The 24,765-nt window shown below is 48.6% G+C and overlaps 1 protein-coding gene across 2 annotated transcripts in view; it reads right to left on the bottom strand.

Annotated features, from left to right (window-relative positions):
- LOC147710229 (E3 ubiquitin-protein ligase TRIM39-like) overlaps positions 1 to 24,765 on the bottom strand; it is a 255,116-nt gene that overhangs the window by 104,413 nt on the left and 125,938 nt on the right. For both annotated transcript variants that reach the window (XM_086919958.1, XM_086919957.1), the window contains exons 2-3: positions 9,679 to 9,774; positions 8,165 to 8,395 (exon numbers count right to left, since the gene is read on the bottom strand). In XM_086919958.1, coding sequence (XP_086776084.1) covers positions 8,165 to 8,395; positions 9,679 to 9,774 — 327 coding nt within the window. The remainder of the gene's footprint in view (positions 1 to 8,164; positions 8,396 to 9,678; positions 9,775 to 24,765) is intronic.

Raw genomic sequence — 24,765 nt, 5'->3', positions numbered from 1 at the left:
AAGGATGGATGGAAGGATGAAAGGGTAGATGGATGGATGGATAAAAGGTTGCATGGATGAATGATGCATGGATGGATGTGTGAAAAGGGGGGATGAATGATGGGTGGGTGGATGGATGGATGAAAGGATGGATAAAAGGTTGCATGGATGAATGATGCATGGATGGATGTGTGAAAAGGTGGGTGGATGAATGATGGGTGGATGGATGGAAGGGTGGATGGGTAAAGGATGGATGTATGGATGGAAGGATGCAGGGGTGGGTGGATGAAGGATGGATTTATGGATGTAAGGATGAAAGGGTGGATGGGTGAAGGGTGGATGGGTAAAGGGTGGATGGGTGAAGGATAGATGGATGAAGGCTAGATGTATGGATGTAAGGATGAAAGGGTGGACGGATGAAGGATGGATGGATGAAAGGGTGGATGGATGGAAGGGTGGATGGATGAAGGATGGATGGATGGATGGATGGATGGATAAAAGGTTGCATGGATGGATGGATGAATGATGCATGGGTGGATGTGTGAAAAGGTGGGGGGATGAATGATGGATGGATGGATGGATGGATGGATGAATGGGTGGGTGGATGGATGTATGGATGAAAGGGTGGATGGATGAAGGATGGATGTATGGATGGGAGGATGAAAGGATGAAAGGGTGGATGGATGGATGGATAAAAGGTTGCATGGATGAATGATGGATGGATGTGTGAAAAGGTGGGTGGATGAATGATGGGTGGATGGATGGAAGGGTGGAGGGGTTAAGGATGGATGTATGGATGGAAAGATGAAAGTGTGGATGGATGAAGGATGGATGGATGGATGGAAGGAAGGATGAAAGGATGGATGGATGTGTGAAAGTGTGGGTGGATGAATGATGGATGGATGTGATGAGGTCTAACAGGCGCATTTATGGTTGTCAAAAGATGATGATGAGGAGTACCAGTTTCTAGAAACTTTTGTCGGAAGGGGGTCCTTACCCCTAAAAAGGTTTTACAAGGGGGTCTCGGCATCAAAAAGTTTGAAGACCTCTGCCGTAGGGTGAAAATGAAATCCATTCACCTCGAGTTCCATGAAAATCTGCCAGTTATGTGCAATGTGCCCACTAGATGGCAGTAAACGATTGGTTAAATGTGCCAGTACGAAACAAGCTACAAGAGAAGAATGTTTTTCGTGGTACATCACTCACATGAACTGAAACCAATTAATGACAGTGATTCCATGCATCTGCTTAAAGACACATTAAGCAAGACTATTTTTTCTGACACTTGCCAGCGCTATAACTCATAGCAAGAAGTCCATTTACCGGTGCATTTGAAGGATTACAGCGAGAAGGGAATGCCTGTTAGAACCTCATTTTCAAGTGGGCCGTTATTTGGAATGCAATATTCCAAACGGTAAATACGATACTGTTTGGTGCGGTATTTAACAGGGGTGGAATTACTGTCAAATTCTAAGTTCAGCACCTCGCAATGTGGGATAACATGAGAATGAGGCACAGCAGTGACATGTTGGCATTCTATCCCTTCATATGGGTTTAACACAATGACATCCAAACATGGAGGAGTACACAAAGAAAGTGTAATCTATACTACTATTATAAAGAGAGAACTCTCACCTTTGAGCCAGGTAAACTCTGGAACCACAGCGCCAATCTACACACCCGATACACCGTTGAAATTGGCTGGGTGTGCAGATGGTCATAGGCGTTAAAAAAAAAAAAAAAAAAGAACCTTATATAATAAGTTAATTTAAAAAAAAAAGTTCACCAAAGTAGCGCCGGCCGCGACGTGCGTCGTCACGTCAGGAGCAGGGGAGGAGCAGCGTCCCAGGAGCGGCGGACATGGCGCGCGGGGGAGGAGCAGTAACGTGAGGCCAGCGGCGGAGCAGAGAGGCGGACATGGCGCGGGGAGGAGCGGAGGCGGACAGGTGGTGAGTACCAGAGCGGCGGAGCTGGACCGGCGGTGAGGAGCAGAGGTTGAGGTTAGGAGCCGGGGTCGGGGCAGGCGGGGGACGGGGCGGGCGGAGGCACGGGCTGCTGAGCACTGACACAGGGCAGGCGGGGGTATGGGAAGCCAGCATTTCAGGCTTGCGTGCACTCCCGCCCCGGCCCCCGCCCGCCACGACATTGTTCGGGACACAGACAATGTCGTGGCGGGCGGTGGCCGGGGCGGGAAAGCACGCAAGCCTGAAATGCTGCCCGCAGCCCTCTTCTGCCCCGGGCAACGCCGGGGCGGGCTGCTAGTTATTATTATAATTGGGGGAAAACACTGATAATTGTGCTATCGATGACGCCCTGTACTAGTCCTACATTGTTCAATAAGGGCTGCATGCAATACCTCTCTGCAAATTTGCGGTCAACACACAATTAATCACACGTACCTCTCACACCGGAGGGTAAATTGGCAAAACCCTTGATTCTATAAAGGAAACATAATTGTACATAAAAACTGAGCGCATAAAGCATGTTCTGACTGTCAGTAGGAATGCAGAAATGTGACAAATTCAGAAGACATGCCTTTAAAAATCACGCATCCCTGCTATTGGTGGAGATGCAAGAAAATACTGGGTTAGATGAGGCTATGCTAACATTGGATGCCTATATAACCATCGAAATACACCAAACATACCACACAGATTGGATGTTAATCTACATCAGTGAATATCAAAACAGGATAATGTTGTGTAAGCAGAGGTATTGAACAAGATATTTCTAGGTATTGGATGTTATTGAATCTACATAGATCAAAGGTCAGGAAAGTCATTCAGATACAAGGCATGCTAATTGCGCATTGCTAGTATCCAAATCGTTCAGGCCATTCTGTATGGAGTCTAGAAGAGACATCCATTTGCATTCCCTAGTATTCAACATCAGTCCTATGTTGCCTCCACTGGAGATCTTCAGGACGCTGTTGGGCACTTTTGAAATGTTCAACCAAGGGTGCGTCCAGCACCTCACATCTTGTTCGGCTGTAATGTTGTAGTATTCGGATCTACTGATGCGCTCCTACAAAAAACCTACAAGTGTAAAGGATCACATCATCCGTTCATTTTTAGACCCCCTGAGACTCCTACTCTTCAATCCTTATGGAATTTGCCATCTATAATAGGACATTACAAGCGTGGCCAGTGTAAGGCTTGTAAAACTACTATCCAAACGAAACAGTACATCTACAGACAACATACCATTAACTTGAAATCCTACTCCAAATGCAACACCAACAATGTGATCTATGGGATTCTCTGTCCCTGCGGCCAAATATATGTGGGTCAAGCACAGCAGAAAATAGAAGCCCGCACACTACAACATTGCAGCCGAATAAGATGTGAGGTGCCGGGCGCACCCTTGGTTGAACATTTCAAAAGTCCACAACACGGTCCTGAAGATCTCCAGTCTCTTATGGTGAAAACTCTTCACTTCCCCTGAACAGGTGGCAGAACATCCTGCTTTCTCTCTATGGGCGAGTCAATCTAATTAAAATGTGTGTTCTCCCAAAATATGAATACCTCTTCAATAACATCTCCCTGGAATCTGACAAAAGCGAACTACTCAAAATACAGGGTAAGATCTCCTCTTTTATTTGGGCAGACAAAGGGATCAGGCTATCCAGGAAGAAATTAAGATGCAAACTCGCACGGCGGTATGAGCTTGCCAGATCTTCAGCTGTATTGCTGGCGTATCAATTAAAAAACTGCAGGATGCTACTCCTTAGGCCAGATAGTTCTGATCAGTGGCATGTTTAAAGCTATGCTATTGGATTTAGAGGAGACTGGTTTTATGTATAAATTTGGGGCACCTAAATTCTTTTTAAAAGTTCGGCTGAAGATTCTGTATATGGCGGCCAAGTTGCGGTCGGGCTGCCGGATCTGTCTGGGATTGTCCATTACAGTGAATGGGCTTCAGTGCGGGCTTCCCCAGGAATGCCAGAGTGTCTTTTAGATGCTAAGGTTAAACCACTAAGAGACGCAGGTGTCACACATTCGAAGTACATTGTGAATGCCAATAAATGGGACTTCTGGTGGAATCTTACGAATGGCGATCTCTCTCGATTGAAGTTTTACCAAATTTCATCATGGTGTAAGAGCCAATATAGGCTCTCCCCGGAGGATACTTCCATGGAAGAGGAGTTACAGGATCTGACCCTGAAACAGAAGGAAGGAAGTAGCACAGTGGTACAATCATCTCCTTACTGCAGCGGATAGGAAATTGTAACATCCTTAATTGGTCTGGGACAATTACCTGCCGGGCCAGGAGCTGAAAAATCACTGGCAAGTATCTATAGACACACTTTACCCATTGATTAAATCTGCTGCATTAAGAAGAAACCACTTTTTTATGCTCCACATGATATATTGGTTCACACTTAAAACTCTCCAAAATAAAGGGTGATGAAGAAGCAAGATGTACGAGATGTGGTGCATAGAAGGCAGGCCCTATTTCAGGTTTTGTGGTCTATTGTTTACATTGCATATTTGCACCTTACAGCAGATTTTGCACATTTAGCGTTGATCCTTCTGAGCAGTAATCCGGGTCATATTGGTTACATGTATTTGTTCAGCAAACAATATAGGTATTTTACTGGTATAACAAAGTTTTATCATGAGTGTTTTAAATTTAAATGCTACTAATATTCCTCTGTGTTGATTTTAATAACCTGTATTTTAAGGCAACACGGAAATGTTTAGCAGATCTTTCTTCTATGACCATGCATAATCACGTGGTGTCATTTTGATTGGTCACTTGCACTTTAAACAAGCATTTGCAATGCAATAGGTCTTGCAGCATTAAAGTTTGAGTTATTGGCATTGTGTATGACAATGCGTTGCATAAAAGTTTTAGCATTCTTTGAATCACATCGCTTAAGCACTCTCGGTTGTGCAGCCACCGGCGAAAGAAGTGGAGCGTTTGCATTGAGGAGGATAACGGGACAAACCGGGAAAAGAGATGGCCAGATGGACAGCAGGCGCAGCACGGCCTCCATCAGGATGGTGAAGCAGAGCGCGGTCAGGAAGACGGCGTTGCTGAGCGCGCCCACCACCTCGGCGCGCGCGTAGCCGAAGGTGGCGGCGGCACCGCGCAGCACCCGGCGGGACACACACGAGGCTGTGATACCCATGCACAGCGAGATCAGGTCGGACAGCATGTTGAAGGAGTCGGACACCAGCGCAATGGAGTTGCCCAGGTAGCCCACCACCAGCTCCACCACGAAGAAGACGGCCGTGATCACCAGCTTGAAGATGAGCCGGCAGGTGTGGCCCGTGTAGCGCCCCATGGCCCCGGAGCTGCGCTCAGCGCTACTCTGCCTAGCTCCTGCCCTGCTGTGCACCTACCCCCGCCGCTGTCTGTGCACACACCGCAGCCCCAGCCCCGCGGGCTCTGCACTGCACAGCTGCCAAGACCTGCTGGTGCAACAGGATACCCGTCAGTGCAGCGCGCTCCTCCTCGGGCAGTATTCTGCTCCGGAGACCGGTCAGTGCAGTGTCCTGCCTGCTCCTCTGACCGGAGAGCGCCCTGCCCAGCTCTTCACTGTGCCCAGTTCCTCGCTGCAGTGTTCTACCTGCTGCTCTGTCCTGAGGGTCTATCCTGCTCCCTAGTGCCTTGCCCCGCTGCCACAGAACTTCCAGTTCCCTACCCTGCTCCCCAGACCCTCCAGGGAAGTGCCCCCCTTCTCTGCTCTTTTCAGTGCAGTGCCCTGCTCCTCAAACCTTGCAGTGCCCTCCTTCCCAGATCTTTGAGTGCAGTGCCCTGCTCCTCAGACCCGCCAGTGCAGTGCCCTCCTTCCCGGATCTTTGAGTGCAGTGCAGTGCCCTCCTCCCCGAGCAGTTGGTGGCTCTCAGGCGCGCTTTGCACTCCTCCACTATAAGTGCATTCTTCTGCAGCTTTAGTGCACCGCTCTAAAGCCACCCCTGGCCACGAATGCCCCTTTTGTAATAGCCTACCTTCAGGTGGATGTCCTGCTCATAGAAGTCTTCTTTACAATAGATATCCTTGTCGCCTGCGCTGCCCTGCAGTGACCTTCTCTCCTGCTTTACCATGGATGCCCCTTTCTCCTACCCCGCTATACAGTGAATGCCCCTCTCTCCTGCCCCGCCTCAACGTTGTTTGCCCCCGTCTCCTTCCCTGCTTTACATCGGCGCCGTGGCCGACGTTAGAGTCTGCGCCTCCCCCGCACCTGTTTTGCTTTAAATACCTCCTCCCCTGCTTTGCTTGAAGGTAAATACCCCGTTTCTGCAATAAAAGCCCTCCTGCCCTGGTAAAAAACATAAGCCCCCTCCGTCAGCGCGAGTATGCCCCCGGGTCGCCGCTGGCCTCCTCGCCCGCTGGATCCGACGCTCTAAGAGCTTCCGCCGCCTCAGCGATGCCCTTTTAACCCGTTGCGATAAGATGCCCGGATGCCAGGTTCAGCCTCCCTCGGCCATGCCCAACCCTGGTCGCCTGGCAACGAGAAGTGAATCTGCTGTGTTCACAGTCTCAGGAGATAGTGTCCTTTACGGTGACTCACACGGCCGAAAGTCACGGGGCATCACGTAGGCACTCAAATAACACAATAAAACCCTACAGTTCGAACTAAGGCCTGAACTTCGAGATTGACATTCGTAAAAAGAGGTTTGCAAATAGCGCAACAACTTTTTGCAAATGGAAAAAAAATGTTGGTTCTTAAAATTCAAAAAAGATGGGAATCCCAATCCGACCCGTTGCAGCAGTATTCTTGTGATCGGGTGCAAATCACAGATCACCAAGCTTGGATGCCATTACTGAGTTTGTGCGCATGCAAAACGAAACCTAGCGTGGGGCGGGACTTCCGTTTTGTGAAGCCCGCGCCCACGGAGTGCCTGGAGGAGCAGTGGTGACGCGGGGCTCCCATGCCCGAGGGAGAGCCCCGCGGTCGGAGGCTGCACAAGTCCGGAGTGCCGGTAGCGGGGAAGGGGGGGATGCCTGTATGTGTGCGTGTGTGTGCGACGGCGGATGGGTGGGGGGGGATGTCTCTCCGTGCGTGTATGTGTGCTTGTGTATATGTGCGCACATGTGTGCAAGGGGAGTTGTGCCTGTGTATGTTTGCGCTTCCCAGGAGACACCCACGGCGAGCGCGTTCGTGCGCGCGTGGCCTGCGCCGATCGCCTTTTGCGAGATGCGCGCGGCCAGGTACTGTCTCCTGGGAAGCACAGTCAGTAACAAAAGATCTCTGGCGAGACAGCGCTTACGCGCTGTTATCGCTACGAGACATAAAAATGAGCTTCTGCATTGTGAACGCTGTCATGTGAGCAAGGCTCCACAGAGCCGAAACGTCATGCGATTACTCTGCTGAATAAATAATTCTGCACTTAACTGGTCCGTGTCCGTGAGGTGTTTTGAATGCATTCTGAGTCCAGTTGCGGTAAACTTGGAAGGCAGGTGATATTCACGTGACCCAAGAGTTCTGGGGTAACATGAGTAAGACGATATCGGACATCCTGGGTATCGAGGGCGAGGTAAGACCTTCCCTTATTATGTTTGGTATTGTTTTGATGCCCGATGGGATGTTGAGCCTTACGGAGATACAGAATAAATTGGTGTTCTATTTGATCCTTTTGGCGAGGAGGGAGATTTGTAAGTTATGTCGTCAGGCGACACCCCCCAACATGGAGAGCCTGGTAGAATGCAGTGAGATATTATAGGGATTTGGATCAAAAGGTTAATTTATGGAGAGAGAGAGAGAATAGATCTTTGGATATTTTGGAATTTGTTATATAACGTTGATCCGGACTAGACTGCCTTATAATGTCCCATGATTATACCTCTTGGTCAGCTCTTGATGTGTAGAGCGGGTGATTCTCGTAAGCACATCAGCTGAGATTGGACCCTCTAAGTTACAAGCAACAGGATATGATGAGATCGAGAAGTTGCTTTAGCCATGGAGGTCATATCAGAGTAAAAAAAAAAATAGCTAGCCTCTATATTGAGATAAGTTATTGATATGAATGCAACACCATAAGGGGTCACCTGAAATTCCCTTGTCTATATATTGTTTTGAGCTGTCAGAATAAACAAGATAATGTCTGTTGTGTGAGGCTGTCACTGTGCATGCAACAGGACTGATCATGCATGTTTTCCTCAGACATGTAAAACTGCACAGAAAGGACAAATATTTCACTTCATTCTTTTGTTGCATTTCCCAAACGTGCCTCACCTTCAGAAACTCCCATGCCGGCAACTCACACTTCTTTTCAATTTCCGTTATCAGGGAATTAAGAGAGGTGATTTGATTGGATAGTTTGGTAATATATGCATTTTCTACTATGGTAATTTTCTTCTCCATCTCCTCCAGTTTTTCATGCAGTTTTTGCTCATTTTCTTTCAGGAGTTGCCGCAGTTTTTCAAACTCAGATTCAATTTTCTGCTGCTCAGTTCTTAACTTGTCCTGTCAGAAGCAAAGAAAAGCCGGTTAGATATTATGAAGCTGCCTTTGTTAGGGTCAGAGTCTTTCAAAGCTCACTACAATCTCTACTACGGTCTTCCGTTCTATCACTCCTGTCCTCTCCCTCTCCTCAAACACCTCACAAACCACAGAGAGATCAGAATTTGTAAAGCTGCAGGGCAGCTTAATCCAAAGAAATAGTACAAGAGGGAGAATGAGCCGCAGACAGAGACAGTCAAAGACAGAGAGACAGGCTTACATCAAGTGTAAGGGTTCATGCCAGACACACAAAAATGTAAATGAGATGGGACCAGGAAGCTTCACCACTTGGGACTAGAAGACCAGAGATCTGAATTAGTGAGTACCCACATGTTGTCAGGACACTGGATGTGTATGCCAAGAAGGAGACACTGTGGAAGTACCCTATTACGGCTCCCCTTGAGAGTGATGGGTAATTAATTATGCAGTAATATAGAGGACTCACACATAGATGCATATGTTTGTATAACTTCCGACCCATGCCTACCCACACAAAAAGACTCACACTGAGACAGATCACACAATTTGCACCTTCACACATAGATGTATAAATGCTTGTATAAACTCTCGGATGGATATCTCCAGATCGTGCATAGACAAACTTACAGATGCACACACTCACACAGAAAAACACATGCATAGTCATTCTCACACACAGATGCATATATGTGTATATATAATGGGAGACGGATAACTGCAGACCAAGGGAAATTCAAACTAACCAAGGCTTACACTCATACGAATACGCACATGCATGTGCACTCTCAAATTCCACCAGACCTTGCCATAAGCAAACCTACAGACACACATCCAAATATGCAAGTACAAACTCAGTGCCAACGAATCCAGGCCTGTGCACATACAAACCCCAATCACACGTGCACAGAGATACACACATGCTTTTTCATACTAGGATGGCTCAAAACGTATGCATGCATATGTAAACACCCACCCATGCCTACACAGACACACCTGTGCATAAATACAGAAACACAGACCACAAAAGTATGTGAGTACTAGCTAAAGGCCAGCCAAGTAATTATTTTTGTTTCTTTTTAAATGAACACAGGGCCAATATCAATGGCAGTGACTCCGGACAGAATATTTACCTGATGGGCCCAAGACCCACTCTGTGGGGGGGAGGGGGGGGGGGGGGGGGACTCTGCTTCCTTAAAAGGTCTACACACAGACACGCACACAGACATATGGATAAACACAAGTGCACAGCACTCACTGCAGACACTCACCCTCATGATTTTAAAGTGTTCCTCTTCCTTTACTTTAGACTCCAGAACATATTCCTCCTCTTTCTTCAGAAGACGCCGCCACTCTTGAAGTTTTACCTGCAGAGATGAGTGAGCAAGAACCATAAGTCTGGACTGGCAAGGTGTGTTCACGATTACAAAAAATAATCACTAAATTACCAACTACTAATGCCCGGATAGTAAGTGCTGGCCATACATACATATTGCAAGTACCAGCCAAACATATCCAGATTTATTTATTTATTTATTTATTTTTTCGACTATTTACTACCACCTGTGCCAATGGCTCCTCATACAAGAGTTTCACCCAACCAATGAAACCAGGACCGAATCCAAATTTCGTAAGAGCGGCCCAGAGGTACGGCCACTCCACCGTATCGAAGGCTATCGTAGCATCCAAAGAAACCAAAATGGCGGGTTCACGCAACAACGCCGCCCTCGCGAGAACCCCGTGCAAGCGCCTCAGGTTGAGTGCTGTATTACAATGTGGAATGAATCCGGACTGATCCGAATATACCAAGTCACTAATTACTTTTATCAAGCGGTTTGCCAGCAACTTAGCGAGAATCTTTGGTTCAGCGTTTAAAAGCGAAATGGGCCTATAGGATGCACAGATACGAAGCCATTTTGTCAGGACGTAACTTATAGAGTTCGATGGGCAGACCAATAGGGCCCATAGCTTTGCCCGAGCGCAGAGAGCGAATAGCGAGGGAAACCTCATCATCTGAAAATACCGCGTCCATTGAGTCCCTATCGGAGTCCGACAGTCAAGACAATGCAATATCACGTAGTAACAGGTGGGAGTCTTCCTCCGGTCTATCGGAGACTGGGGAATACACTTGTCGGAAATGTTCCGCGAAACACTCGACAATCTCAGTCGGATCAGTCACACTCACTCCATCAAGTTTCTCAATCACGGGAACCACACGACTCGCCCTCTCCTTTTTATCCAGCCAAGCAATCGGTTTGCCAGCTTTATCACCAACATCATACAGTCTGCCCTGCTACTCTCTACTCATATGTTTAGCAGCATCCGTCACCTGGGCCTTATAATCCAGTTGTTTGAGGCCGAGAGCATGAAGCTTGTGACGAGTCACACCCAGTTTCAAGTCCCTTTCTAGCTCAGTTATTTCAGTCTCTAGACGGACCACCTCCTCATTCTTACTTTTCTTGGTACCAGCGATTAACAGTAATGCCTGTCCTCGGATGCCCGTCTTAAATGCCTCCCACAGTGACAGTGAGGAGGACACAGACCCCTCGTTCTCGGCAAAGTACAGATCCAGGGACTTAATCAATTCAGCACGGGTTTTGGGGTTGCGAAGATACCAGGGATTGATCGGGGCAACCCGTCCCTCGACAGTCACACTAGTGCCGATCTGGAGCCACAATGGGGAGTGATCTGATATACCCCGGGCCAGGTGTCTGATCTCCCTGACAGAGGAGGCCTGTACCGCCGGCATCAAAACATAATCAAGTCTGGAGAGACTGCTGTGGGCCTCAGAGTGGAACGTGTACTGTACTTGTCCCGGATGCATCAGCCTACAACAGTCTACCAAACCCAGTGTATCTAAAAACCCACCTAACCAAGACTGCGACGTGGTGAGGTCTCTGGGGGGGTAGCGATCTACACTACCGGAGACAACTGAATTGAAATATCCGCCCAACACCAGGATACCATCCGGAAGCCCCAGCACCAAACACCCAAGATCAGCAAAACTCAAGGTCTGTAGACCAGGCGGGACATATACAGAAACCAGTGAGACAGTCCTCCCCTCCACCTTCCAGTGAGAGCAGCGTAGCGCCCCCTGTCGTCAAGAATCATGTTGTCTATTTCCAAAGGGAGAGAGTTCTTGACTAGGATGCCCACGCCCCTCGAACCAGTAGTAAACCCAGAGTGTACAGCAAGACGATATCCTCGCCGATTCATGGCTGAACGAACTGGGTAAAATCCGGGTAAAAGCTAACTGTTGTGTTTTCAAACTTCACGGGGCCTCCCACCCGCGATGCCTGCAGGATAGCGTCTCCATCTCTGAAGTTCCCAATCAAGTGTGTCTCCTGCAACAACACAACATCAGGGGAGAGGCGTCTCAACAGTTGCAACTCTACTCCCCGCTTTATCCTATCCCCCAACCCATTGACATTCCAACACAGTATTTTCAACCCACTACCCCCCATCCCGAAAATGAATGCAGAGTCCTCCCCATAGCGAACACAGTACCCAGATACAAGAATAACACAATACGTTGCCTTGAGAAAAAGAGAAACATGCCCAAACTCCCCCCTTCCACCCCCCACCCTGCACCCCTGCGTTAAACTCAAAAACATCCCCAACTTGCAGTGTGCCGGTCGCCCTAACAGTAAACTATTCTACAAAAAGAAACCCAGAGGAGGAAAGAGTTCCACTCCCCCGCGCCACCCTCAGGTATACCACCATAGATCACATCCGTATGCAAGAACTCAAACCGAGCTGTATGGTATGTTAATTGTTCGGAAATCAGGGACACTTTTCCAAGCCGTGAGGTGAACGGCCAGCGAGCACAGCAATTACTTTGACAGCGCCAGGATCACTAGCGCTACAGCGCCTTACCAGACGACGCCGTGAGGGAAACGGCTAGCCCGGCCCGGCCAAACTACACTTCCCAGGAGCCCCGGCGGCGGAAGTGACGCCGCAGGAGCGCCAGGCGGCGCTTGAAAGAACGGAGCGCCCTGAGCTCCAGCGGGACACTTTTCCAAGCCGTGAGGTGAACGGCCAGCGAGCACAGCAATTACTTTGACAGCGCCAGGATCACTAGCGCTACAGCGCCTTACCAGACGACGCCGTGAGGGAAACGGCTAGCCCGGCCCGGCCAAACTACACTTCCCAGGAGCCCCGGCGGCGGAAGTGACGCCGCAGGAGCGCCAGGCGGCGCTTGAAAGAACGGAGCGCCCTGAGCTCCAGCGGGACACTTTTCCAAGCCGTGAGGTGAACGGCCAGCGAGCACAGCAATTACTTTGACAGCGCCAGGATCACTAGCGCTACAGCGCCTTACCAGACGACGCCGTGAGGGAAACGGCTAGCCCGGCCCGGCCAAACTACACTTCCCAGGAGCCCCGGCGGCGGAAGTGACGCCGCAGGAGCGCCAGGCGGCGCTTGAAAGAACGGAACGCCCCTCGCACCCGCGAGTCGCGCGCGGGAGCGCCCGGGGCGAAGCCCGGGCAAAGGGCGGGCCCTCTACGGCCCTCATCGGCAGGAAGAGGCAGGGGCAGGGCCAGAAACCCTGCAAGCGTGAAGACACCGATTGTCCCTCAAGTAAGTCACGTTCACATATTACATAGCCTGAGCAATGTCTAAAAAACCTGTAGTAGTGCAACAAAATAAGATAAACAACTACATGGTCCAGACTATTCAGAAAATAAATATGCAGAGGAGGGAGTCACTGGGGCTGAGCCTATCACCTGACTTGCTATGCCCATCACCACCTACATCTACCTCTATCCTGCTCGATGGTACAGTAACTCAGGACATTCATACTGTAGACTTTACAGATGATTTTACACCCCAAGTTATATCGGGATCATCGGAGAATGTAATTCCGGCTCTTGATGGCTTGCCTACCGATGTTATTATAGACACTGACATTGACCAAGACCCAGAGCAGGATACACAATCCCAGGTCTCCGTCCTAGACCAATCCCTTATAGGACACGCTGGCAGACCTAAACGTCAATGCACTAAGAATCCTTCCAAGCGGGGGGGTTTACGCTCAGGGACCAAGCGGAAGAGGGCTACCACTCCAAAGCACAAACAAATGACTCTTGTCGAGGAACATCCTTCTTGTTCCTCCGAGGAAGCCCTCCTTGATAAAATTGCTGATCTCATTGAGATGAAAATTAATAGCATTGTCAAACCCCTCATTTCTAAGATCGATAAACTGCAAGCAGAGGTCAAGAAGCTGGGCGCACTTCAAAACACAGTCGCAAGTGGTATTGAGAAATGTACTAAGCTAATTACTAATCTGGACAATAATCCTAGAGGAGCTGAAGCTGGAAGCAACACGGATGTTGGAGATGAAATGGAAATGCTTGGGCCAAATCAAAATCCAACGCAACAAACACTATCAGTAGCATTTGAGGGCCCCATATCAGCATGCTCCACATCAGACCCAACTCCTTCGCTAAACATTCCTCCCACGCAAATACAAGTGCAACCTCAAACTCACCCCACGGACCCCTTGCAATTTATCGTAGAGGCCACACCCGTGGTTTTGGTCCTCGCAAACGTACCCCCATTAGAAGGGGATATAGCTGAAACTTCAACCTCACTTTGCAGCAAAGCCCTACACTGGTTAACTACCAATATCCGACTAGCACCAGGTGGGAAACATCATCTTGCAAGTGTGATTAAATCTGCAACCAGGACCCCTTGGCTGGGAAACCGGCCAAAAAAATTTAAAGGGGATTGCGTGGCAGTGACTTTCTCTAATCCAGACGTTCTTCCCAATATTCTCACAAACATCTTTCCTCCCCAACGAAGAAGAGGCACTGTGGTTCCACTTACTTTGAAATTTTTTTATGGAGAGCAGCAGAATGTCTCTTTTCCAAGGACTCCCGCCCCAGGGTGGGATACTAATTGGGAGCCTCACTTTAGATGGGGGCAAGATTTAAGGAACAACGCCTCAGTTCACCGTCACCAACCCCCAGCGTTTAACCCCGTCATTCAGCCACTTGAACTTTTTAATCGTTTTGCGCCTCTTTCATTCATGGACCAAAATGATTGACTCTCGCCAGCCGGAGAAGAAAATAACTCAGAAGGTTTGCAGCCAGCTCCTGGCCCTTTGGCTCATTCTTCATTAAGTGCTGAGGTCCGAAGAATTATGAGCTGGAACATCGCTGGGCTTAGAGCTAAATTCAAAGATAAGAATTGGCTGGACCTAATTAGAAACTATGATATCCTTGCATTCCAGGAAACTTGGGAAACATCAGTGTGTCTGCCAATAGATGGTTATTCACTTTTTTATGTACCTGCAGACCCCAGTAAAGCAGGAAGAGCAAGGGGTGGGTTGGCTTTATACATTTCACTTGATGTAAAAGGAAAAGCGAGGCATATTAAGTCTAACACCAAAAATTGTTTAATGGTGGAATTGAGCTCATCAAACTCCCATCCTATTTTACTTATCAATTTTTATAATTCCCCAGCCAGTCAATTTCCTACCGAGCATTTAGCATCCCTCGAGGACCTCCTATCAACTTATGATACAAATAGTTCTCATGGGTATGAGGTGATCCTCATGGGAGATTTCAATATTCATCCTTGTCAGGCGGGTTGCCAAAGAGAAACAGACGAATCTCTTTTTTATTCTCCCACGCCGCATTTTGAACACACATCTAGTGGCGAGGCTCTGGAACTGCTTTTGGCTACCTTCAACCTCTATGAATTTTATTCTTGCCCAAATGACTCACGGTTACCGACCTATGAGGGCAAGGACCGAGGCACAATTATTGATTACATTTTTGTATCTTTTAGACTTTTATCTGATGTACTTGTTTGCAAAGTTTTAATCTCTGTTTTTAGCGATCACAATCCTGTGATTTTAGAGGTTTTAGCACAGGGAGCTTTGGGTAATAGAACTTCTGGAAATTCCTGTGCAACAAACCTTGCGCTGAGTGACCAAAATCGAAGGCTCAAATGGGACAAAGTCACCCCTATAACCTTCTTACAAGATACACTAGCCAAGGTAGAAGGTGAAGTCGCCATATGTCTAGATAACAAAAATTCTAGTAATACCCTGGTCGAGGCCTTTAGCACTATTTGTCAACAAGTCAAATTAGATCTGACGGTGAAGGTTAAATGCAATAAGACCATGGGCCCCAAATGGTTCGATACAAATTGCTCTAAGGCTCATTCAACTCTACTCAAAGCCTTAAAAAACAAACCTAGAAACAGAGTAATGGTAGCATCTCTAAGGAAAAAATATAATTTGGCTATTAGAAAGAGGAAATCCGAGATAAAAGATGAAGCGTGGAATAACCTGTTACTGCCTGAGACACAGAAAGATAGTGCCAAATTTTGGGCAGTAATAAATCACCCATACTTCGTAGGGTTAGATCATCAAAGAGCGGATTGTATCATACCAGATGATCAATGGGTGACACATTTTAGTAATATTTATCGTCACAATGATACGAGTATAGACCAGGAACTTCCTCTTTCCTTAGCGCCAAATCCCATCTCCCCTTTTACTCAGGATGAGGTGAAAAAAGCTATCAAAGATACACTCTGTAAAAAGGCACCAGGACCAGATGGGGTCCCGGCAGACTTTTTTAAGAGTGCCCCTGATTTTAGCTCGAAAATTTTAACCAATGTTTTTAATGCAACACGGGATTTTATTTTCCCCTCTAGTTGGGCAAACTCAACTATAGTGCCAATTTTTAAGAAGGGTCAGAGGACAGACCCGGCCTGCTATAGGCCAATTTCCCTTATTGATTCTAGTGTAAAGATTATGGGCAGAGTCCTATTATCAAGACTGACCCTTATTTTAGAAAGTAGGGGTATTTTATCTAATGCACAATATGGTTTTAGATCCAAGAGAGGAACGTTAGATCAGTGCCTAAATTTAGAATTAATTCTGAATAAGTATGTAGTCGGCAGGGAGGGGTCTTTATACATGGCCTTTATGGATCTGTCATCGGCTTTTGACCTGGTCAACAGGGCAAAGCTGTGGCGGATCCTCCTGGCCATGGGTCTCGACCCCCCTTTGGTCGAATACCTGGCCGAGTTACATAAGGACCTTCTGACCTCGGTCAGAGTTACTCAGGATGGAAGATGCACGTGTCACTTTAAGTCGGAGAGGGGGGTTAGGCAAGGGTGTATACTTGCTCCCCTCCTCTTCACCTTATATATCAACGACCTAGAGGCAGTAATGATAACAGCCCACAGCGATATTCCGCGTGCGGGGGAGACAAAGATTCCTGTACTCCTGTACGCGGATGACGCTGTCCTCCTGGCACGCTCCGGAGTCGCGCTAAATAAACTTCTTGCATCCTTCGGGACTTTTATGTCATCTTTGGACATGAAAATTAACACAGACAAATCACATGTAATGATTGCTGGCCCCGCAGGAAGGAAAAAAAAGTCACTAACTTTCTCCTGTGCAGGAAAGGAGGTAAAGAGAGTTTCCTCCTTCCCATACTTAGGTGTCACTTTCGACGATAGGGGTACTTGGGGCCCTCAGCTTTTGGCCAAAAGTAGCGCTGTCGCTAGAGCGGCCGCAGGGCTGCTGGGTTTTGCCAAAAAGCTGGGTGCTCGCCCAATGGAAAGCATCATTAAAGTTTATAATTCCAAATGTTTGTCAGTTGCCCAGTATGGCTCGGTAATCTGGGGATATACCAGCCCAGCTAAAATACAGATCGTAGAGAATAAATTTTTGAGATCCTTGCTCTCTGTACCCCAATCAACTTCGACCTTTGCAATACACACAGAGCTAGGTGTGGGCTATATCTCAGACTTATTAAAACTAGCTCCAGTGATTGGTTGGATAAAAACATGGCTCAATCAGGAGCTAACTTTAAATCATACCATCCTAAAAGATTGCTTAGCCCTGGATAGAGCCCTCCACATTCCCTGGTTGAGATACGTTAAAATGCAGCTTACCCTGGCAGGTCGTCCGGAGCTTTTTTGTTCTCCAGAAGGAATAACTTATGGCGATATAAAACTAGTTAAAAACACCCTGACAAATTTATACGCCATGGAAAGGGAAGAAGCAGAGCTAAAAAAGACTATGGTAAGGAAACATTGCACGCTCTCCTTAGCCCCAGGAATGGAACCTTATCTCCTCTTTACCACAAATTCCTATCACCGCTTTCTCTTAACGAGATTTCGCTTCGATTTAATTCATTTTGTATTGGGCAACTTCAAATCTTGGTCGCGACCCGAGGATGCCGATCCATGCGACTGTGATCACTTCTCGACACAGGATACGATGCACTTTATTATGTTCTGCGGACATTACACTGAGCTCAGGAAAAGTTATCTGCTCCCTATTTTACGTCACCAGGGCTTCATCCAGGTTAAACCAGCCCTGTTGTTCTTGCAGCTCCTCCCCAATGTAAATGTAGCGTTTTCAGTGGCTAGTTTTCTGGTTGCAGGCGCACGTAAAAATAAGCACCGCACAAGGCACAGGCACTTTATCTTTGACAAATGAATTTCCTCTCTTCCTCATTTCTTAAATGAATTGTGCTTAATAAACCCTTCTTTTTTTAGCTTTTTTTTAGATATTTATGTATGTTGCATCGTGGCTTATCTGTTTTATAATATTGATTGAATGTTTCAAATTTGATAAATTGTTTCTGTGCTTCAATGAAATGTACTGTAACCAGGATATGCAAAATGCTTGCTCTTTTATGATTTTAAATAATCGAATAAAGAAAATTGACTGACTGACAAGTGTGTCTCCTGCAACAACACAACATCAGGGGAGAGGCGTCTCAACAGTTGCAACTCTACTCCCCGCTTTATCCTATCCCCCAACCCATTGACATTCCAACACAGTATTTTCAACCCACTACCCCCCATCCCGAAAATGAATGCAGAGTCCTCCCCATAGCGAACACAGTACCCAGATACAAGAATAACACAATACGTTGCCTTGAGAAAAAGAGAAACATGCCCAAACTCCCCCTTCCACCCCCCACCCTGCACCCCTGCGTTAAACTCAAAAACATCCCCAACTTGCAGTGTGCCGGTCGCCCTAACAGTAAACTATTCTACAAAAAGAAACCCAGAGGAGGAAAGAGTTCCACTCCCCCGCGCCACCCTCAGGTATACCACCATAGATCACATCCGTATGCAAGAACTCAAACCGAGCTGTATGGTATGTTAATTGTTCGGAAATCAGGGACCACATTGTCATTCTTGCTCCAGCACGCCACCCTCTGCTCCACCCGAGTGCTCAGTTCGTTCGCTCCGCTTTGGTAATGTATCCAGCCAGTCACTCACATTCTCAGGACGATCAAAGAAAAACGTCCGGTCCTCATATTCGAAACGAAGCCTGGTTGGAAATAGAATCGCGTATTTCAAGTCCATGTCTCTCAACCGTCGCTTCACCCCCTGAAATCCCAACCTCTGTCTCTGAACGAACTGGGTAAAATCCGGGTAAAAGCTAACCGTTGTGTTTTCAAACTTCACGGGGCCTCCAACCCGCGATGCCTGCAGGATAGCGTCTCTATCTCTGAAGTTGAAAATTCTGGCTTCCCACCAGGTACTCAGTGCGCACGTTCCACGGCGAAGAATTTACTTAGGGTTCTGGGGGCGAGGTGATTTAGGATGAGGTGCTCCACAAGGATATCAACGGCAGGATTTTCCATTTTTTCAGGGACCCCAATAATACGTACATTATTGCGTCTGGCCCGGTTTTCAAAATCCTTAAGTCGACGGGCCATGAGATCCTTGGAGGACCGCAGATTGCCGACCTCCGTCTGTAAGTCGGACACATCGGTCGTAAGGCTGGAGGTCTTTAGATCTAATGATTTGACCTTCTCGTTAGTCTTCGATAAGTCCGCTCTGATCAAATTGACGTCAATGGCTACAGTATCGAGCTTAAGGGCGAGAGACTCATATTGCTGGCCGATGGAAGACTTAATACCTGCAATGGCGCCCATGACATCCTGCACAGTCAACTCGGTCGACGCAGCCGGGTCTACGCCTACCTCCTCCAAAATCTTATTCGTACCACCGTGGGACCCCTTATGCTGGGTATATCATTCCATGACATTCGTTTGAATAGTTCCCCCCCCGGAGAGGCGTCTTGGTTTTCCGCTTCTCGTTGTCGGGTCTGCCCGCCAAGTTGGGCAATATGCCCCCGAAGGGCCTGTGAGACCTGGTGAAAATGGCCCTTCGGGGTCGACCCACCGGCGTCTTCAAAGGCAGGCGTCAGCAGCTGCAGCCCACAGACGCTCGCGACCGTTGGCATACGGTGGAGTCGCAGAGTTCGGAAGACCTCGAGTGACCAGGTCGATCTTGGGATAGAATAAGGCCAGAGACCGACAGTGAAACCGAAAGTTAACTCCAAGGCAATGAGCCGAGCTCGTCAGGCCATTGTTGTTCAACTACTGCCTAGGCATCTCAACGACTCAAGCCCCAGGCGTCGCCATGGGGTGGGCCTCAAAAGTTCAGGGTGTCGTAGCAGTGGTTCCCGAAGTCTGAATCAATTTTTGAAAGCAGCTAGCTCATCAGCTGAGTTTCATCTCCAACAATCCGTCTTCGTAGTCAGGATATCGTTCAGGATATAAGCGGAGGGCGGCGAGGGTCTCGGGAGCCCTGTGCTCACACTGCCATCTCGGATGCGCGCTAAGCTCCTCCTCCCATATCCAGATTTTAATCATCATTTGTAACGATCCTGGTTGTAAGTACCAGCTACACATATCGAGATGCTATGAACCAGGCACAAGTATCTTAGACAGACACAGGAAGAGAGCAGGACCAGCCTTATGCAGGGTCTGCAACAGACAAAAGACATCCACGACGAGAGAGTAGTTACCAGCATCCCTCAAAAGGCAGTATGACAGAGAACAGACACAGTAAAAGACCAGGTGCCAAACCCACATGATCTGCAAAAGAGAACAGACCTTGAAAGTGAGCGACCAGGCACCAGCAGGGTCAATGGCCTGTGACAGAGATCAGACATAACCTGAGGAGGTAACAGACTCATACAGGGTCTGTGACAGAGACACAGAGAGAGAACATGCACCGGCCTCTTACAGGGTCAGTGACACAGAAGTAGTAGTTTCTTACCTGTAACTCCAGTTCTGTAGTAGGGGTATCTCTGTTATAGTCATAATCTAGTGAATAGTCCCGCCCATTTGCGCGGACCCCGGAGCAATCAAAATTAATCTCTAAAGCTGTCTTCATTGCAGTCCTGCATAGACACTTAAGAGAAAATTAAAGACAATAATGCAGCCTGTACCTACAAGGCTACACTGTCCAGCACTTCAACTAGAAATGCCAAGGATATTACTAACACATTTAACACAATCTGTCAAGATTCCCCCTTCAGAGAAACTTTCCTCCTCTCACTAAGTCCTTGAAATGATAGAGAGGAAGGGATGGACAGACAAGCCTCCATAGGCTGCCATTATGTGTCTGAAAATAGGATACTGTGCCTTTAAGGAACTCTCTAGAGACCCTCGGTATCCCAGCATGCACAGCCCACTCCTTTTACTTTCAGTTCTTTTTGAAGGTGCATAAAGCAAGGCCTGTAGCATACATCACAGTATTATTTTCTCCACGGGGGAGGAGGGCGGGCGCTTATGACTATAACAGAGATACCCCTACTACAGAACTGAAGGTACAGGTAAGAAACTACTCCTTCTGTAGTAGGGGATCTCTGTGTATAGTCATAATCTAGTGAATAGAATGGCAAGCCCATCCAAAAAAACAACCCGCCAAATGTTTTAACTTTCACAGTAACTCAAGCCTTCCTTCCTTGTGAATCGGCCGCATTACCTTGACAACGCCACACCTTCGCCACCGTAGATCCAATCACCCTCTCTCGCCAACTCCGCCCCAGTGTCTTCCAGTGACACGCCCCCCCACCAGTCCGACCCTCAGGAACGCGGACGAGTCACTAGGGTTACGCCATTCTTCATCTATTCCGAAGCACCAATTGTTTCCCTCTCACGTCAGCACACCCCTGCTGACGCCCAAATCCCCGCCCCCAACGCTCCATGCCAACTCTGCCCCAAGGCGGAAGTTTAACTGCACTCCTTGCCTAGACCGGCCTTCAGACGCCTACCTGCACGGAAGCGCCGCGCACGCCGATCCTTACAGGTAACCTCCTGCTCCCCCTTTTCCTTGCCCGCTCACCTTACCTTTTAGCCAGTTTCTAATCCCGGCACTCCTCTTCCCCTCTAGCGTTCGCGAAAACGACTGATTCATTCGGCCGATCGGAGCACAGAACTAACAAGGTATGTGCCTACCAGACTTTGCCAATCTCCCAATTACTGCCCTGTGCTACCTGAGGCGTAATGTACACTCTGATTCCGCCCATCGAGCAGTACCCTTACTTATCCCTCTTTCCCCAGTACCCTCCTGGAGCGAACAGACGATCCTTATCTGGGGCTTCTCAAGTCACCGCGGTATCCCTCCCAGGTTACTTGCTTTCAAGAGGATTCAATTCATCCGGATCCTATCCCAGGTACTCCTTGACTTTCCCCACTACTTGCCCCTCCTCTGAACCCGGGCTCCTTTCCCTAATCTCCACCTTTCCCTTACAGCACTCCTTCAATCAGACAACCAAGTCCTGATGATGATCCGAACTAACCCGGATCGAAACGCCGTCTACCAAACAGCCTAAACAATAGGCGCACTCCTTCCTTGTGGCTCTACAATTGAATGAAATTACCCTGGCCTACTGTGATATCACACGGTCACATGCGCCGTTGAGCCACTCACTGTAAATTATTTGCACCTTATGCACAGTGTGCCACCAACGCTGTTCACTTTCACTTGCGTCGCCACTTGCACTTTTGTACACGTTTTTGCACCAAGTTCCATGTGGTTGTCACTTATTCATTTTATGCAGTGGTGTTCTTAACTGTATACCTCCAACCTTGCAACTAATGTTACAACATAAAGATGAATAACTATCTTTTAACATACAAATGAGTATTCTCCTTCTTTCTTCTCAAGTAATGCTATGTGCATGCTATTTAAAATGGTCTACTGACTCCTACCTCTCAGGACACTGTGTTCTCTTTGCATCCAACAGTGCTGAGGCACTCGCGGCCATCATTGAGGTGGAGGCCGTCCCGCAAACCTTCCTGTCTGCCGAATCCATCCAGCGGCTCTCCTTGTCAGGAGGCACTGTCGATTACCGAGTCAGGCGCGGGATCCAAACGAAAAAACGCTGGGTCCAAGTCAGGAGCCTTATATTTCTTCTGCAGCCTTGAAGGTGCCGATCTCGTAGCCGCAGGGGTGAGGAACAGCTCCATGGCAAGTTCCACCAGCCCAGGCACTAAGGGCAGCAAAGGGCCAGATAACTGCTTCTTGTGCAGAGTTTCAAAAATGGCGGAAGTCAATGGCGCGGGCACAGTGATGCCCAGCTTAGTTGCTCCTTGCAGCAACACGTCCTGGAAGGAGACTAGGTCATCTACTGGAGACCCCCTCGTCAAAGGGGAGTCCGACAGGGTAGGTGAATAGTCCCTGGCACAGGATGAATCCGTGTGGCGGGACCTTGACCGGTCCCTCCTGTGGCGCAGTCTGGATCTCGTAGAAGAGAGACGGCGACTCCTGGATCTATCCCTCTGTCTGGAGCGAGATCTCGACCTCCACGGTCTCGGACGGTCCACGGGCCGTAGCGGAGGGAGCTGTGGAGGCCGAAACGGGAGCCTAGGTTGTGGTGGCCCCGTAGGCAGCGTCGGGAGATGTGGTAATGAGACAGACCTCGGCGGAGGTGGTGGTGTAGGAGGCGGAAGACGATGCGGAGGAACAGGCGGTGGAGGAGGCGTCGGATTACGTGGAAGAGGGTCCTTGGGTAACGGAGGAGGTGTAGGTGACCTCGGCTTGGAGGGCGAATAGACCCGAGAGTACTCCGAGCCCGGAGACTCTTCCCCTCTCCTTTTTTTCTTCGCCGGACCGGAAGGGGGGATACCTCGAGGCTGTACCCCTGGTAGCCGAGCAACGGTGCCGCGGCGACTGTGGACTCGTGGCAACCGAGGACTCAGTCCTGGCTCTGGAACGCCTCCTGGAGGACGATGCTTTCCTCCTCGACGCTGATCGCCTTCTCAACGTCGATGATCGCCTTCTCGACGACGTCGATGATCGCCTCCTCGACGCCGAGTCAACGTCGATGGTGAACGCCGGGGACGCCTCGGCTGCGAGCGCCTGCGTCTCCATGAACCCTCTCAACGTCGATGATGGCTCGATGACGAAGCAGTCCTCGACATCGACCTTGTCGGAGGCCTCGACGTCAATCCCCTCGACGTCGAAGTCGTTTCCACCCAGAGCCCTGGGGAGACGGGGAGCAGACCGTGGTCGTTCCTCTCAACACCGACGTCGAGGCTATCGACGCCGACGGAGACCGGTGGCGTTTTCTGGCCTTCTCCTTACTGAGGAACCCCCCAGAGGCAGAAGCACGGGCAGAGGAAGAGGTCCCTTCCTGCCCAGACCCACCTGGACCCTGCTGCTTTCTTCGCTCCAGACCTTGGAGCCTAATCTTCTGTCTGTCCTTCAGCGTCCTGCTGGAGAACTGCTGGCAAATCTCACAAGCCCCAGGAACATGAGAAGGAGGGAGACACAGGATACACACCCTGTATGGATCTGATTTTGCCTTTTCCTGGCACACTCTGGGCATTTATCAAATAAGGCAGGCATATTTGACAAACAAAGGGCCAAAAGCACCAGAAAACTCCAGCAAAGTGAGGCAGAACCAAAAATACGGCGAGTGAACACACTCTAACACTTTAGAAGTGCCAAAAATTACACAAAACACCCAAATAGGGAGAGCTCAATGATCCAGGGTCCTGCTAGCAGGAGCCGGAAAAAAGAAATGAAAGTAAAACGAGTGGGCTGTGCATGCTGGGATGCAGAGGGTCTCTAGAGAGTTCCTTAAAGGCACGGTATCCCTTTTTCAGACACATAATGGCAGCCTATGGAGGCTTGTCTGTCCATCCCTTCCTCTCTATCATTTCAAGGACTTGGTGAGGGGAGGAAAGTTTCTCTGAAGGGGGAAACTTGACAGATTGTGTTAAATGTGTTAGTAATATCCCTGGCATTTCTAGTTGAAGTACTGGACAGTGTAACCTTGAAGGTACAGGCTGCATTATTGTCTTTAATTTTCTCTTTAATGTCTATGCAGGACTGCAATGAGGACAGCTTAAGAGATTATTTTCGATTGCTCCGGGGTCTACACACATGGGCGGGACTATTCACTAGATTATGACTATACACAGAGATCCCCTACTACAGAACAGACAGCAAGTGAGCAGGCACCAGTCTCACATAGGGTCTGCAACAGAGAACAGACAGACACAGTGACAGAGCAGGGCCCTGTCTCTTACAGGGTCTGTGACAGAGAACAGACAGCAAGAGAGCAG

The sequence above is a fragment of the Lissotriton vulgaris genome, chromosome 5, assembly GCF_964263255.1.
Source record: "Lissotriton vulgaris chromosome 5, aLisVul1.2, whole genome shotgun sequence".
Taxonomy (NCBI): Eukaryota; Metazoa; Chordata; class Amphibia; order Caudata; family Salamandridae; genus Lissotriton; species Lissotriton vulgaris.
The sequence above is the reverse complement of the archived record's forward strand: the minus strand, read 5'-3'. Positions and strand labels throughout refer to the sequence as shown.